The sequence below is a fragment of the Fusarium oxysporum genome, chromosome VII (genome assembly GCF_013085055.1).
Source record: "Fusarium oxysporum Fo47 chromosome VII, complete sequence".
NCBI lineage: Eukaryota > Fungi > Ascomycota > Sordariomycetes > Hypocreales > Nectriaceae > Fusarium > Fusarium oxysporum.
The window spans coordinates 3,793,251-3,810,401 of NC_072846.1; the positions used below are offsets into that span (position 1 = coordinate 3,793,251).

Consider the following 17,151-nt stretch of genomic DNA (forward strand, 5'->3'; position numbering starts at 1 on the left):
ATGATTTCCCTTACTAATTTACCTTTGGTTAGGTTAATCAGATCATTTGGAAAGACAACGCTCTTGTGTTATTTTTATCTACGGTTTTCACAGGCGTTGAACGTGTTGACCGCAAGAGGAAGAGACCGACAACAGACCAACCGTCAGCACGGCCAATCAAGCGTTTTTTTGGTGCCGAGCCTGTGAAGGTTATTTCTATCCCGTCAATTGCTGCTATCTACAATGAACAGATGAATGCTGTGGACCAAGGTGACCAAAGGCGAGCCTATTGGAGCCCTGACCGCCGTGTCCGTAGGGGCAGCTGGAAGGCCCTAGCTTGGGACTTCCTGCTAGAAATAGCCCTGATCAATAGCTTCATTTTACAGCTTAAAGGGCAGCCACAGTGGAAGCCTATAAAGTCACAAGCTGACTGGCGGCAACACATTGTGGATAGCCTTATTGCTAAGTATCAACCTGACAGTCAGTCAAGGCAGAGATTTCGTACTGGAGACGAATTTACGCCTGTAACACTGCATAATTGGGTCCGAAATAAAAACCCCTCGCCTTGTAAAGCTTGTAAAGGAATACGGGTTGGAGAGGGTCAGCTGCAGCCCTTACAAGCTAATACAAATAATGGGAATAGGGGCAAAAGGGTTCAGTCACGGTACGGCTGTCAGGAGTGCAAAGTACCCCTATGTAAATCCGGGAATTGTTGGGACTTCTATCACCGCATAAATTAGGTGGGGCTGAATGTACCTTTCATTTGATGTCCTCTGGTTGGCTAGACCCCCTGTCCGGTACGCAAGTGTAGGCTTATGACACTCAAAGAGATAGATCCGATCCTGGATTGACTTTATTTTCGGCCCAGGTTTTGCGGCTTTGGCCGGTCGCCCGGCCCCAGAAGTATACCGCCGGACAGAGCTCGATTCACCAGTCATTTTGATATATAGTATGTATTATAATGACTTCAATTGCGATGCAAAAAGTGGTGCGCGATTAAATTGAATCCAGGGCTGCATATTTTTGGATCACCGGTTTGATATGTGCGGGGAAGAGCCTCATTGAATTACCTTCCTAATAGGGCTAGCGAGACACTAATGGGATCCACAGGCGCTACCGAATTTCATGAGTTATAGCGGTATTCCTACACACTCCCTTAACTTTCTTTCCTTAAGCGTCGTTGTGTTCTCCTAACTGTACAGAAACTTTGGTAAAACTAAGACATGGATTGATAGTGTGTCAACGAGATTGCCTTGCGGCTGCAAACGTTCTGCAATCCAGCGGCTGCAAGGTTCCCGCTCGAAATAAGCGGGCAAGAAGGGACTGCAAAAATTTCCTCCACTCTCATTATCTCCAGAGATGACATACCCGTCTACCTGATAAGAACCAGTAATAGCAAGGGCTTCGTGAGACTTCTTAGTCTTGCATTTGTTGAGTAAGGTTTTCCCGCTCTTATCAAATTATTATGCAAGACCATCTAAAGGGTTGCAGGTGCTAAATATCATCCAGCTCTAGCGCATTATATTTACTATTTATCCTAATAAAATGCACATAGGAGTTACTAAAAACATAAACATGGGGCAGGTCTAGACTCTGGGTTGACAGGGTAGTAGAGATGCGCTGTACATTTCCTGCAGGTAATTCCTGTTTTTATGTCCGCGCTGTTGTATTTTAGCGTTGTCAAGCATAATCCCCTGCTGCTGGAACGGGATAGAACTAGCGCTGATTGGCTACATCGAAGCGGAGTGTTCCGAGGAGGGAAATTGAGGAGGTCGGTTCTCGTAGTAAATGACGTTCGTCTGCCCCCCCTACCTCCGTTTTGCCCCATTATGTCGCAGTTGCGTATGAAACGCGTCAGTGTAGCAGTTTCTTTTTCTTTTTCTCTTTTCTCGATGTTTTTTTGTTGGGGGGGCGGGGAAGGGGAGGGGGCTTAAAATGCTATGATATCTAGATATCCTTCGTCCAAGGCATCTTTAAAATCACAGACTCCCTCGTTATCACAAGGGTATCAGATTTCAATAAGCGAGGCAGTTAAGTGTGGTAATAAGTGGCGTCATACTCCTCAAGAATATTATGTCACTTTGCATTTGCATCGAGATTCTCGCTTAGCACCTCCAATGGCTTTGTGCCTAATTCAGATCATGACCAGTCGTATCATAGTCGAGGATGTGAGACGGAAGCGGCAGCGGAGCATACCGGTAAAGCCCTTGGCGGGTTGAAAAATCAATGGAAGTTCCTCAGGTTGATAGTTGATATTGCCATAGTATTGCGCTAACTCAGAATGCCTTAGAGTACGTAGTTCTACGTCTTAGGGCTTCCCAAGGAGTTATTAGAACTCCTTCCAACACAATAGAATTTGGATAACAATATGAGGTCTAGAAGGAATTATCAAATGACCCTAAAACCACCCAACTGCTCCAGTCGATAAAGCTTGAGGCGAGGAAGGATCTAACATCGTAACACCAAGGCGCACCGATTGACAGGATTTATAACCTCTAGGATCAAAGTTAGAACCGCTTACAGTTAAAGCGAATTATAAACTTTCCTAGCACTGTGAAGTGGCATCTGGTAGCTGCCGCGATGTTGTTAGTGTCGAATTGACAAAACGACGTGGCTGCCAATTTGTCCCCCCTTCCATTTTCTGCCGCTCTTTTTGTCAAGCAAACAAGCTCTTCGACGGCAGCCGTAGCCCAAACCCTAGCATAGGAAGATAAGAGCTGATGTGGACAGATACAGCTCCATAGCCTGTACCCAGGCTTCTGTTTCTGAGGCAAAGACGACTGATAATACCAGGACTACTGATTCGAGCTTAGTTCTACCCATCATCCCACAGTTAGTTAGGTGGCGTTTGAGAATCACCATCCAATGCCCTGCCTCTGCTGATATTTAAATCATCCCACCCTAGCTACCCATTCAATCCAAAGGGAGAAATCGAAAAAAAGTAATATTGGTCTGATTACTCGAGCTTTCCATAAACTGGGATGAAATACGCATCTCCCTGAATTGAATACATAACTAGTAATACCACCTTCCGAAAAACAGTGCAAAGTTTTTCAACCAGCCTAAACGCCTTACCAACACTGTTAGGAAAGAGCTCTCCCTACCATCGTCCGTAGCGGCCACAATCAGTCATGCTAGAAAAGTTACGGGGCCGTCTTCATCTACCTTGGTATTTCTACCACCGTCAACGCCTTGTTAGAGAGCCTACATCACGCAAAGCAGATTATTTTGAGTTACAAGACCAAGAACAGCATTTCGTCCAAGCCGATTCACCAATTATTATGAGGTCTGAACCACAGTTTATAGAAGGAGCCCACGAGTACTTTTTACACAAGCCACTGAATCCAACAACATCACTCTATGTTATACAATCTCCATCAACCCGATGGGAAATTATTAGTTCAAGTACAGTCTTCAAGACCACCGAAAATCCGAAGTCTGTGAAGCTGGAGAGGTTATGGGTATCTGCTGACGAAAAGTCCTTCTTGGGGTCCGTCGCAGTAGCCAATCTCGCAGACGAGAAATCAGTCACTTGCAGGTTTACCTTTGATCATTGGGAAACAATTTCTGAAGTTCATGCCCACTACGCCCATGGCTTGCCAGGTACAAATACTCAAAATGAGTTTGACTGTTTCTTGTTTACGCTGGAGCTCCCAGATGTGGCTCTGGTTGATGCTGGAATCAAGACGTTCCACTGCTGCATCCGATACGTCGCCAACGACCAAGAGTTCTGGGACGACAATAATAGCCTCAATTATCAAGTTAGCTTCAGAAGGAAATAATCTTCTTATCGATGGGAGGGCCATTCTTTGCGAGGCTTTTAAAATCCAGACTTGTGTCACAAAATAGCTAGCTTTGAGCATCCAATAATGGTTTCAATATCCCTTGAGTTGTGTTGAACCTCCCGCCAGGTCACAGCAGGGGCAGACTTGCCTATCCTGATATCATATCCGATATGATAAATTATCCTGATATCAGGATAACACACTATCCTGATATGATATCGGCTTAGCAGGATAGCAGAGATGATATCAGTCTAGGAGTTTTAGCAGCTTTAGCAGAGATGATATGACGACAGATATGTCTAAGCTTAAAGGTAAATATTTCATCCAATTCTAATCTAGATCATCATCCGAATCAACATGAACACTGCCGTTTATTTCACCGTCCACAACAAGCCCTCTACCACCACGTGATGACGGTATAATGAGTCCTTCACGCAGCCAGTTGCCGATGCATTCAACCTTCTCCAGATTAACACATGACATCCTTTTCCGATCCCATGATAAAGTGCGTCTTCCTCCACTGAATGCAGACTCGGGGTCAGCAGAACCAGGGGGCACAGACAATATGTCGATGGCCATGCGACTGAGACGCGGATATGTCCGAACCTGATCCCTTTGACACCACAGACCAGAGGAGAGCCTTCGATCTTTATCGGCTGGTTGTGGATAAAGTTTTCGAAGTCATCTACGTCCCTGGACATGTCCTCGGCGACCATAATCTCGTTCAGAAGCCGATCAAGCTCGTTTGAGTGCCCTTGCTGCGACCTAAACGTTTCGCTCAGCGCCTGGGCAGGTCCGAGGGTGGGCGCCATCTTGTATTCTTCCTCCCATATCGAAAGTGCGTCCCTAATGGCAGCCTCGGCCCATTCTCCCTTCCAGTTTATTTCAAGATATCGCGCTCGCTTCGACGGATCAAGGAGAAGGGCAGTTGCGTAGATAGGGGACTCCCCGGATAAAGCATAGTACTTATCGAGTACGAACCAGCCCATATCAATAGAGTGCAACATGAGAGGATCATGTGTCTCCTCAGCTTCATAGAGCTCCTAAAGAGAGGATCAGAAACTAGTTGGTTGAGTTAGGCGAAAGCTGAGATGATACCTTCTTCTGTTCGTAGTGGCGAAGTAATATATCCATGATCATGAGGTTTTGCGAGAGCGTAGCCGTCACGCCTTGAGCCCACAAGGTCGTAGACGTGAATGGTTGGAGAAACGCGTGCGTTTTCTCCAGGTAATCCCAATCAGAAGAGTTGAGAATATTGTCACCTAGAGCTTTGTCGTAGTCAAGTAGGAACTGCTTTACTTGCTGCTTTTTCCTTATCAGATTGTCGATCATCCTGTGCCATGAATTCCAGCGCGTATCGTTATCAATACCGAGCCGTAATTTGATGCGCTCATCCCATGCATCACTGTGGATAGGTGAGTTACGTAGCCACAGCCCGATCCGGTGTAGTTTGCGCAGCGCTGGCACCATAACCCAGCCCCCCCTTCTGGTGTTGTCTGACTTATTATCTGATCTCAGTGGAGGATTTACCTTCTGAATGGAAGTTCTTTTGCATCCAACGCCGCCAGGATGCTCCGTCTGAGCTTCCATATGATCTGGCTGGTTTGTAGTATCACCACCAGATGCGTCGTTTAGGATGAAGTTGAACGGTTCGTAGTGCTCATCCCCAGTGATATCGCTAGCAGCATCGAGGGCGGCTTGAAGTGCTTCACGTGAAGACGCGAAAAGAAAGGCTTGAAGTGATAAGTTAATAACATGAAGGATACATCGGATACGGTGCCGTTTTGGATCCCAGTTGATCTGCTATAGATTAGGCGACTAGATGGGAGAACAAAACTGGAGTACGACGCACATTGCTGTCCTGCCTAAGCCTGGTTGATAAATGCTGCAAGCATGTGTCGTTTGATGCCGCATTATCACCCGTATGACAGCCGAGCTGATTCGCGATATCGTAAATATCGAGTGTTGAGAAGATAACCCGAGACTGATGTTCACCGGAATGGCTGTGTCGAATCTCTGGTAGACTCAGAAGCGCTCGTCTGGGTTGATAATCTTCGTCAACCCATCGTGCACACACTGCTAGCACACCATGGCGGTGCGGCGATGTCCAGAGATCAGATGAGATGTGGATCTTTGAAACGGCTCTTTGTAACTTAGCCTTTAACTGCGACTGATAAAGGCTAAAATTCGCAGTAATATGACGCATCGCCTCATGCCTCGATGTCATTATGAGGTCCTCAATTGCCGGATTACAGGACAGCATGACGTCCTGCATCTCATCCCATGTAACTGCCGAAAAGGGAAGGCGACGATGTGTGAGAAGGCCAACCATGCTCTCAGTATATCGCTGAGGATTGAACACTTTGCGGAGGGCCGATTCTGATGGCGTTGCTGTATAATAATTATCGAGCCTAGCTTGCTTCAATGGAGGTCCCATGTCCGATGATCGTTCGAGTACTGTATTGTCTGAAGAGTTAACGATCTCACGGTGTTTGCGTTTGGCGTGGTATATGGCGTTGTCTCGTTTAGGGTTTGACCAGGCCTGATCAGAAGAACAGAGAAGGCATTCATAAACCACTGCTCCCTTCGTTCTGCGCTTCCCTGATGGTCCGAACTGGCCCTTTTTGGGATATGTCGCACGGAATATGCAATCGAAGTTCAGGACCTCAGATGATGCTGATTCTACATCAACAGTAGGGTCAATAGTCAGCTGGGGCTGTGAGGTGAAATCTGTGGGTTGCTGTGATGAAGAAGCCATTATTAAGAGTAGCAGAGGCACAAAATAATACAACGTATTATATCTACACACTTGAGTGATGTTTGAGAGATTCGAAGATTGTAAACATGGGAAAATCGGATGTTGTCAGGCGATAAAGTGGCATCCGACCAATCAGAGTGTGCAGCTTATCCTGATATCTATCCTGATATCAGGGTAAGGGAGCCTAGCTTTATCCGATATCCGATATATATCATATCAGATATAGCAGGATAGCAGAGATGATATCAGGATAGCATATCAGGATAGGCAAGTCTGAGCAGGGGGTTACAGCCAACTAAAATGCGTCAATCAAAAGATACCTGTCGCCCCCCTATTTCAGCCTGTGATAGAAGTACCAGCAATCCCTCGAGTTACAAATCGCTACATCACACTGCTCACGTTCCCAATCTATTAAGAGGTTCCACCCATGTACCTCCTAGAAGATGGTGGGCATGTGGGGCCTGGTACGGCCGGGAGGTTCAACACAACTCAAGGGATAAATACGACCAGAGACAAAGACTTCCATAAATGCTCCTAACTACAGTAACATCAAACTAAAACTATATTATGCACTTATAGCCCTTGATTCTTGTTAGTCTTAAGACATATATTTACTGTTGGTAATTATACTTTAGGTACTTGAAAGCAGAGACGAGATCTTGGGAACAGTCCTAAAACTTCTGCATAGCCGACTATCTCATACATGTTACCGTCCTGGTCTATAATGTAACAGTTCTAGTGGGGCCAAATATAATAAACATATATCTTGGGTATTCTGGTATAATGCAATCTAAGTGAAATGTATGCCCGCGTCGGAGTGTTCAGTGTCTATTGAACTGCTACTGTCATGCCCCCTGGCGAGCCTAGGAAGACTTCTATATCGTCAGCCGGGAGCTACGGAGTAATTTTCACCATTTGCTCCCGGGAGCAGGTGTTGCGAAGCTTGGTCATCATGGCCGAGAACGGTGGTGGGTAATGTAGGCTTTTGTTGTGCGAGGCCAAGATGTCAACAACAGATGCATTGGGTAAGTTGCCCAGATAGATACATAAGACTAAAAGGTGGACGAATAAGCTTTGAACCCGAATTACAATAACATGAACGTGCAATCTAACATCGTGCCTGATAATCACAGGCCATAATTACAACTAGCCCTCAGCCGAAGCAGGGTGCCTTGTCGGGAGCTCTGATTCTCTGATGTGTTTTATCGGATGTGTGTATGTTATCGGTTGAGTTCCTTCCCCGCTCTAAGTCCCATTTACATCTTTATATTGGGGCCAAGCTGGAGTATCACTGCTATAACCATCACACGCTCCATTGCCTAAAATATACATCGTGACATGGCTAGACTGCGCCTCCGTAATAATCTAATTAACCCCCTCCCCACCCCCCCTCTCCTCCCGCCCCAAATGTGCTAGTGCCAATACCTGGCACCACCGTGATGTTTTGTCGTCAGCTAATGAAAATAATAACAGGGCTTGTTCTACCCTCTTTCAAAAGTCATGTCTCACAAGCATTAGGCTGTTTTAAGATATCTATAGGTAAAACGTATTTACTTTAGTACTGCGGCCAGTTACCATTATATTGCGCTAAATCTTGTGTTTCTTAATATGCCCCTTTGTAGTTATTATTTGCATAATCGTTGAGCACGTGAATATCTTCTCCAGTGAGTGGTAAAATGCACTGTATTAGTGATTTGGGTTAGTTTCAATACCCCGCCCCCCGGGTTTTAAAGCAAACAGTGAGGCTGGGTCGGCCTGAGTTGCTGATGGCGGTGTCTTATCGACCGGGAAGGCACATGGAAGGTGATAAGGCCACTACCGCTAGTTACGTTCTCGCCAACATTGAGAACAGTTCGCCATGTCCATGCCAACTTTCGAGAGTATTAATATCCAATATCTTCCCTCCATGTTGCCGTCTCAATTTCTGCCTATATTTGAATCAATCACTGGCTCTGGCTTATATCATTCTCACTCAAGTAACAGAGCCCTCAAATCTCTCTCCTCTATTGATCACAACCTTCAGTCAGGACAGTACCTCCATATTTCGATACTTCGACTATTATTACGCTAACTACCCATTCACTATTATAACTTCTTGATAATGTCCATATTTATGACACAACCCGCCTACGCCTATGCGGCAGCCCCTCCACCTCCAAGACAATACTCGGGAACAAGCAGTGCTTTCAGTGCTTCTGCCAACCCTGATGAGGACTGGACCAAGATCTCTGACCTTGCCGAGCGCCGACGAATACAGAACCGAATTGCTCAGCGCAACTACCGTACGCTGAATCTACTTGACTCTAGACTCGTTCAAATTGTTTTCACAGAAGTAACAGTTTCTCTCGGGCACGAAGCTTAAGCGTCGCCTCAAAAACCTCGACCGCCGTCATGGTCCTTCTGACGATGCCAAGTCCGACAAGCAGCCACAGAGGCCTACTAAGTCGAAGCGATCCCCCTCCGCACCCATGTCTCGGAAGTCGCAATCCGCGGCTCCCAGCAAGCCTGTTGTTTCGCCAGGGCGGTTCACTGCTCCTATTCGGCCAACTGATGAACTTCTCTTCCCCAGAACCTATGATGAACGAGCTCATTCAGGCAACCCTCCTCAGTTCAGATACTTGACCTTCCTTCTTGGTGTTGCACTTACTAACAGCTACATCCTTCAACTATATAGTCCCTAGCTAAATCAGGAGAGATAAACTCACAGTAGGATTGACGAAGTGCATTTCAAACGCCTTATTCAACACATATCATCAAGAGAGTCAAGTAAGGAAGAGATATCAGTTAGGGGCTAAAGAGGACATAAATGATCAAAAAACACGGCAAAAACATACAGACAGGAATATCAACCACGTCCACCGTGGTCTCTGCTCAAGGTGCCTAGCTTGCCAGGGCTTCTGGCAAGGGTAAATAAGGGCAAAGGGACAAAAAGGCATACTTTTGCTGAAATTAGCGGTAACAAAAGAGGAAGGCATAGCCCAAAGACTAGGCATGGGTGCAAAATCTGCCATGTAGCGATTTGTAACAACAAAACCTGCCGGTACTTTTATCATCGCCTAGATTGATGGCGACAGAAGTACCTTTTGTTTGGTGCGTTTTAATTGGCTACGACCCCTCATAGCGACCTGATTGTGGCCTTATGACCTCTTAGGAGATATGCGACGTAAATTTCTTTTTTTTCTTTTTGTCTTTTGAATCACTCGACTCTGACCTTTTTGAGAGGGACCCTTCTACGATGCGCTATTTTATTTGGCACCTACGTGCCCATGTATTATCCGCCCAATCAAGGGTGTCGGAGCCCAGCTCCGCTGTCTCCAAAACCCCTACGCATACTCCGTACAACAGCGGGGTAGCTAGTGTTTCTCTTGGCACGTATACTTGCTTGCATGACCAGCACATTGGCATTTGCAAGACTATTTTCAGCAGAAATGTGCTAGTACGTATCTAATTTCCTCAACGTTTGGAGCTATGGAGAAGAACTGTTGAGGGTATGAACGGCGGATGGCGCACGTCAACTATTCGGCAGACGGTAAAGACTTTATCAATATTTGCCGGCCACTCCTTATCCGTGATGCAATGAATGCATAACTCGTGAAAATCCTCTAGCCTCATCGAGTTGACACAGCATCACGAGGTTATCAATAACTGCCGAATCGAGATGTGTTGAAGCTCGAATTGCCATGCACAGTGCGTTGCGCAATGGGTTGGCCACATTCCGCACAGTTCCTAGTTTACAAGCAAACACCCTTCCTTCAATCATCAATTACATTACTGGCCAATTTAAATCTCCAGTCACTTATAAAATCCACACAGTTAAAAGCAAACGCCAAATTATCATAAAGCACCGCGCACATACATGTTACGGCCGTAATTCGTCGCTACACACCCTTTGAGATAAGCGACAAATGAATCCCAAACCATTCCAAGGTGCAGTCCAAACCTCAGAAGAAAGTAATAATGATGTCTCATCTTCATTGCCACCCTCATAGTGCGCAAATCCATGAACTGGTTTTTAGTTTTCAGTTTTGCGTGCTGCCGCTTGCATCTAGCTTGGGGAGCGTCAGAGCACAGCTGTCGGGGGTTGAGATTAGGTGTGGTGAGAGGTCAGCAGTAGCCGAGTCGAGTAGGACTGTGATTTTCCCCATTGTGAACTGGGACATCCCGAGCGAATAATTCTGCAGTGTCATGGAATGGTGCGGCTTTAATTGTAAAACAGAGAGATGGAGAGTGATGTCAGACATGCTTGGAGAGGATTGGTATGTTGTTTGTTATCTTGACTGTTGTTCTGAGAAAGAAGTGTCATATTTAAAGAATCTGTCAACTGGGCCGGTAGCTAGGCCATGCACTCTGAGAGGCAGCGGCGGGGACCCTCAATTAAATTCTGCCGCACATGGCATGGGTCTCCTGCACCCTCGCCTTGTGAGGTACGTCAGCGGCGATGATTCCATGCCCGCCATGAAACACAGGGTCCTGGAGATATCCAGCTCTGCAGCGCAGCGCATGTCCCTCTAATATCCCACTTCTTAACTTTCAACCATCATCAAAATTTCGATTTTTCTCAACTTTTCCAATCAGTCCGTCCAAACTCCCCTCAAACTGTCCATTTAGTCCGTCCGACTTGGTCAGATTAGACCAGACTACGATTCAGACTACAGTCTTGATAAAACGAATAGGTTCATCGTGTTGTTGTTAGTTCTAAGTTACATGTGTCTGAGACGAACACAGCTCCTTACATAGTATCCACCACCAGCAGATCGGACCACCTTAGCCACACTGACTCAACACCGCCTTGAGTTGCCCGAGGAATGGGGGCTCTAAAACTTGAGGCGGGGTGATACTCGTGGTAACAATACTATCCAAAGGAGTTAGTAAGAGTTGTAATCCCTCAGGTCGTGGGTCTACACACGCCAGTAAGAAGAGGGATTTGACGACGGGATAGCAGGAACCTTGTCTTGCAAGCCACATAGTGAAGGAGCCCGGTTTTGTGCATAATGGCGAACCACTAGTACTTGTACAGGGGGAAAGAGCAGAGGATCCTGTCATGAAATTCTCCAAGCCGAGCCCGGTGACTCACTACTCTCTTGACTCGTTGCTCACTGGTACCTCGGGGGATAGGCAGGGAATATTTCCCGGTTCGAGAAAGGTTGGCGGGGGGGTTGAAGATAGGAAAATATAGCAATACCTAGTCTCAGGCACAGTAGACAACTCGCATAGCATACCTCCGTGCTTTATCTGGCGCAGAACGTCGTCCACGCTTGTGTTTTGCCGAAGCAGATCGAGGATAAGATTCGCCTCGCGGGGGTCTCTTGAGCGCAGTGTATCTATAAGCCTCTGATACGCAGTCTTTCTGTCTGGAGACGTCTAAACTGCCGTCGTAGCTCAATTCCGTTGGTCGGGGATGCGTAGGTACACTCTGAGCCGGCTCGGGTACAGCTTGTGCAACGCGGTCGACTTCTGTTACACTATGCCAACGGTTAGATGCAATATGTGTAGCTAGAATTGCCATCGTACTCTAGTTTTCCGTTTTCGACAGCCCTCGCAAGCAATCGCGGCGCAGTTTCGTGAGGGTCGAGGGAAAATGTTTCGAGGGAGGAAGTTTTGAGTAGGGGATGGGGTTTGAGGCTGAACGGCAGGGAGAAGAGGACGCTGGCGGTATTGGCTAAAACCGGACATGACTCAGATAATGCTGGTAAGAATAATTTGGTTGAAATCGGTTTGCGATGTGCTACCGTAAAAGGTATATTTTATAACAGGATAAGAAGGAACTACAGCAAAATCGGCTGAGGATGGCTTTGTGGGTTGAGATGTTTTGACGTAAGCGGACGTTCTAGGCCTCCTTTAGACCCCAGAAAGCAGACACCAGCCAGTCGAACTTGGACATCGGTTCGGCCTCCGGTGCTTATGATTGGCCCCATCGATTGACGAAATGATCGTCACTATCTCCTGAGCCGTCATAGGCGGTCACAAGGGGGGGTTGTAGCCAATTAACATGCGGTGAACTTGGCGTACTTCTCTCGCCACCTAAATAACGCGGGAATAAAAGTCCCGGCAGTTCTTACAAATTTGCTACATTATTAGACACGCTGCTGCCGCTTCGATTTAGTGGCACCGCCCATTCGGGCAAAGCGCGCTCGCCGACGGCGCCTCACGTGATTCCCTGTACACAAGACAACCGCCCGTACAGCGGCCCCACTTTCTGATAGCAGTACAAACAAGACATAGATATTTCGCAACTCACCTCTGTGATACCCTCACGCCTCTCGCTGTGCAGCATGCGACATATTCCAACTATGCTGTCGGGTCGATTTCTTGCTTGCAAGAATGTTCAATTGAGCCTCTGGCATCAGGAGGAAAGGGGCGCGCGGGAATAGAACGATGTTCGTTCGTTGAAGTGCGGTGAACTCTCGGGGGGAGGGTCATTCAAGTTGCGTGAGCCGCTTATTGATGTTGACTCGATCTCTGAGCCACTAGTTAGGGACAGATTGTGGTTAGAACTCTCCGGGAGTTAGTACGCTACAGTTGTGATTACCATGAAGAGCATCCATTGGAGAGTCATCCACCTTGGGCTTATGTTCCCTACCGATATTGCCGATAGAGGAAAAAAAAGGGAAATTTTGATGCCGTGGGGCCGCCTGAACATCGCGGCAAATTGCTGTTGGTATCCTGCCTGCCTGCGGACTTTGACACTTTGAGATAGTGGAGTCAGCCTAAGTATTTCGATATCGGCCCTTTGTATTGTCAACTGTGAAATCATAGACACTCGCAATGCAGAAGGCAAGCCAGCATATAATGGCGACCTAGCTGACTTGAATGTCGTCGATCTCATCCAGAATTTGTCAACTTTGAGGCTTAAGCGGCCTTTTCCCGAGTTGTTCATTGCCCTGTTGAGGTTACGACAACCATCTGGTGCTTATTCCAGTCCTGTAATCGACCCTCCAACTTTCTAAGATCACGCAGAGCATCGTCAATGTGGTAGCGGTCCCTCCAAAGCTCGCTAACCTGTTCGGCCTTGCCTATATTCTGCTTCTGCTGCTTCGATGTGGTTGGCTTGATACCCAGCTCGTAACTATTGGATAGCCCTCGGGCTTCTAGCTTCCGCATCATCCCCAGGTTCTCCTGCTCCGCCGCTGGGCCATAGGGGCTTGACTCTTGCCACCAAGTTCCTGAATCTCCCATGACCAGCGATTCGGAATTCGCCTCTGACATCGGGTTTACGTAGCCGCTTAGATTTGAGTACTTTCCAGCAGAAAAGTAATCCCTAAGCTGATGCTCCGCACGGAAATTATAAGAATCTCCGTTCGCGAACAGGTCTTCCGACGGCGATGACTTGCTACCACAAGTGTATCCAGGTTGGAAAATTTGGGGTCGCGTGGAGTCGACAATATCGTCAGCTTGCTTTGAATTTTTCCCCGTGTTGGCCCAGGAAACGTGATTTCTATGCCTCTTCCTGGGAGGCTCGTCTACTGGGGCTGGGCTGTGGCTGTGTTTTGGTTTGGGCATGATGGTAGTAGAAAGTGGGAATATCAAGCGATGGATGGGTGATAAGTGTTTGAAGCGCTTGAGTTTGTGCTCTGCCAAATAATTTGTGCCTATCCCCTCAATTGTCGAAAGGCTCCCGAAAGTACCTGTTAGATTGGCGGCGGGGAATGGGCTCCACTTCCCTTATTGCAATATTATTCTTGTATCCAAAGGAGGGGTGAAACCCTTCACGGACAGACTGATCAAAGAATCAAGTCGACGATCAATAACATCACCACATTCTCGTCCACACTTGGATACACTCACCCCATCGTATTCGTGCGTATCTAAAAATAAAAGAACTCTACTAGAGTTCCTATTGTTATTGACTACTAGGTACGGAGGTGTTGTCTTGTGAGCACTCGTGGGATGAGCCGTATCCTCCCGAAATAAATTCATTCGTTCATTCATTCACGTCCTGGGCCCCCAGTAGGGGACTTTTCGGGGCCGATGGCCCCCTGGGCGAAAAATACACAGCATACATACAGCGCTGCAGGCAATAAAAAGTTTTGTGCAACCAATCCATTTGACCATCTACTCCACAGAGAGTTTACGTCATTCTGACTCCAAAATTCATCAACCATGACAACACTTCCAAGGCAGCGACATGTAGCATGCGTCATTTACCTCGGATTACATCTATGCTTGAACCCAGCCTTCGCAGTCTTTGGGCTCACGAACATGGATTCGACAGCTCCATTTCAGTCACAATTCTCATGAGTTTCCTCCCCACAATTGTTTCCAGCTATCCTATGTATTTATCAGCTCTTGATGTTGCACCTCCAGCTATGACTGGGCTGGTTGCCTTGTCAGGGCACCAGCCGCCTTCGCCCATCCTTGCTCCTGGCCAAGATACCAGCGAGCCTCTCGAGACAGCAATTGAACCGGACGACACCCAGGCCATGAGCCCGCGGATGACGAGCGAAGAGGTCGAAGCGTTGAAGTGTGAAATGCATACTGAATTGCACCGGTTAGTGAAGACTATTGAATCTTCCTATGCACGTTAAAAGGTGCCCGAGGGCTGCCCTCGCTTGAACTGCTAACCAATACTTGTTCCTGTGGACATAGGCATGCGAAAGCTTTGCAGGACTCGCTACTCCTCATCTTTAACCGCATCGAGGCAGCTGAAAAGGGAAACGAGAAGCTAGACAGCAACAAAAAGGTGCTGCAGAAATATATGGAGGACTTGACTAGCATGCACCAGACCACGGCTTTGGACAGCCACGAGAAGTACTGAGCTTTTCTTGGGGAAGTTTTTGTCGTGCCGCAAACGTCCGGGCGAGGCTTGTCCGTCTTGGGAGGAAAGTTCGCTGGCGGCTTGGTGTTAGGAGTGATTGTGAGCTCTGGAATGGTCATGATGAAGCAGTATTGCGGGAGTGGAAGATAATGTGTTGAAAGGTCAGTTACATACCATGCAGTACCCACCCACCGGTAACACCCACCTACCGGTAAGCAAAAAAGAAAATTACCCATACAAACTGCCGATTCTCAAATACACGGTTCATGGCCCGGCTTGAAGTCAGGGCTGCCGTCAGATCAATCAAATCAGATTAGGACCCAAATCTGATCTGAGCTGATAAATCACCATTCGAATCTGATCTGATTTGATTGATTGATTGATATCTGATATGTCGTAGCTCACGTGAAGCTTCCCTCGGCCTCACGACCCCACCGTCGGATTCTAATCGGCCTTGTTACTCGAGCATAGGCCTCCGAGAGTAATACATCCTCCCCTGACCCAGTTCTTCAGTAGCTGGATCGATTCAATGCTCGATCCAAGTAGAGAATGTCGCTGTGAGCTGACTGTAAGCTTCGCAAGACTGGATGCCCTCTCGCAGTCGGTTGACATGGCCGGAATAGCAGGAATATCCAGTGCAAACCTACTCAAACGTGGGAAAGCATTGCTATGGTCGATCCACCAACGAATGGGATCATCTACCTGTTCTGGTTCGAGCCTGTAGTACCGTTCGAGTTCACTGCCTGTTGCCGAGAGCTTAGGTTGCCGGGCTTTTTATCCACTGCTCAAACCTACTTTGCTCAGGTCGGGGCGTCAACGAAGGCGTGATAAAGACACTCTCAGAGACATTATCGCCATTCTTCGAATACCAACGCTCAAAATAGACTTTGATGCCGTCCTTTGCATCTCGAAGCCATTGTAGCTGTTCTGGGGAAGTCCAATTGGTCTCCAGCCACCGGAGTCCAAGGTCCGGATTCCGAACAACAGGGGCTGCAAACAGAGGCGACCGTCCGAGGAGAGTATAGTACTCGTTTAACTTAATCCAAGCATTGTTTATACTTGCCTTAATGCTAGCGCGCTCCTGACCCTCCATACTGGCAATATTGCTCACCGAACGAGCATCGTCTTGCAGGTAGTCTTCTCGGGAATGTACAGGAAGCGCATCTTCATGAAACTGTGAGCTCTAAAAGTCGTTAGTGATAACCTGGAAATGGCAAGTACCACGAACTTGAAAAGATGAGCTGATGCCGATGATGTCGACTGGGCATTGAAAAATCGAGGCGCACCCTTATCATCGCACAGCCGGCAACACCAGATATCTCCACTGGATGTATTGTCTTTCCTCAACTCTGCAAGGAACCAGCCATGGTTTCCGATCCACCTTCGCCTGCCCCTACCTTTCCTCTTATCTAAGAGGCTTGCAATAACAAAACGTCGTTGGCCCCAAATGATCTTGTAAAGGTCATCAACGGACGAATCGGCAGTCGAGGCCAAAGTTAAAGCGGCATCATACTGCTTAGCGATGGCCTTAGACCAGGATCCGAGACGAGGAAATGCGGGCGGTGGCGGCGATGACGACGGGCTACTAGCAAGGCTGCCTTTTATAGCGGTCTCCGACATTGTATCATACATGGGCAACTTGTTCTGTTATTCTGTTGCTTGTTCTGTATAACATGTTAATATTTTTTTATTCTGTTATTCTGTTATCATGTTAAAGCTCTCACACTAATCTGTTATAACGGGATAACAGAATAAACAGGATAACTGAAGTAAGCTTTTTTCATTGCTTTTGTCTCATCAAACGGACCAAAAGGTCATACATTGATCAAACCGGAAGTAAGGTCTCTCAGCCGTTCAGAAAGGCTGCTGACTGG

The 17,151-nt window shown here is 47.2% G+C and overlaps 5 protein-coding genes across 5 annotated transcripts; 3 read left to right on the plus strand and 2 right to left on the minus strand.

The window, feature by feature from the left end:
• Window positions 1-3,110: 3,110 nt before the first annotated feature.
• FOBCDRAFT_204618 (putative phosphatase regulatory subunit-domain-containing protein) lies at window positions 3,111-3,761 on the plus strand (the record flags this gene model as incomplete). The annotated part of the gene is made up of 1 exon (XM_059609133.1): window positions 3,111-3,761. The coding sequence occupies one exon, from the start codon at window positions 3,111-3,113 to the stop codon at window positions 3,759-3,761; it is 651 nt and encodes a 216-aa protein (XP_059465493.1).
• Window positions 3,762-8,623: 4,862 nt separating this feature from the next.
• FOBCDRAFT_296416 (uncharacterized protein) lies at window positions 8,624-9,203 on the plus strand (the record flags this gene model as incomplete). The annotated part of the gene is made up of 2 exons (XM_059611891.1): window positions 8,624-8,854; window positions 8,937-9,203. 2 exons carry the CDS (start codon window positions 8,624-8,626, stop codon window positions 9,201-9,203), a joined length of 498 nt encoding a protein of 165 aa, XP_059465494.1.
• A 2,501-nt stretch (window positions 9,204-11,704) lies between these two features.
• FOBCDRAFT_45924 (uncharacterized protein) lies at window positions 11,705-12,276 on the minus strand. The gene is made up of 2 exons (XM_059612200.1): window positions 12,034-12,276; window positions 11,705-11,984 (listed from the first exon to the last, which is right to left on the minus strand). Exons 1-2 carry the CDS (start codon window positions 12,193-12,195, stop codon window positions 11,844-11,846), a joined length of 303 nt encoding a protein of 100 aa, XP_059467673.1. The 5' UTR covers window positions 12,196-12,276; the 3' UTR covers window positions 11,705-11,843.
• A 1,119-nt stretch (window positions 12,277-13,395) lies between these two features.
• FOBCDRAFT_277386 (uncharacterized protein) lies at window positions 13,396-14,022 on the minus strand (the record flags this gene model as incomplete). The annotated part of the gene is made up of 1 exon (XM_054706238.1): window positions 13,396-14,022. The coding sequence occupies one exon, from the start codon at window positions 14,020-14,022 to the stop codon at window positions 13,396-13,398; it is 627 nt and encodes a 208-aa protein (XP_054562213.1).
• Window positions 14,023-14,609: 587 nt separating this feature from the next.
• FOBCDRAFT_228389 (uncharacterized protein) lies at window positions 14,610-15,560 on the plus strand. The gene is made up of 2 exons (XM_054706239.2): window positions 14,610-15,010; window positions 15,109-15,560. Exons 1-2 carry the CDS (start codon window positions 14,655-14,657, stop codon window positions 15,275-15,277), a joined length of 525 nt encoding a protein of 174 aa, XP_054562214.2. The 5' UTR covers window positions 14,610-14,654; the 3' UTR covers window positions 15,278-15,560.
• Window positions 15,561-17,151: the final 1,591 nt, after the last annotated feature.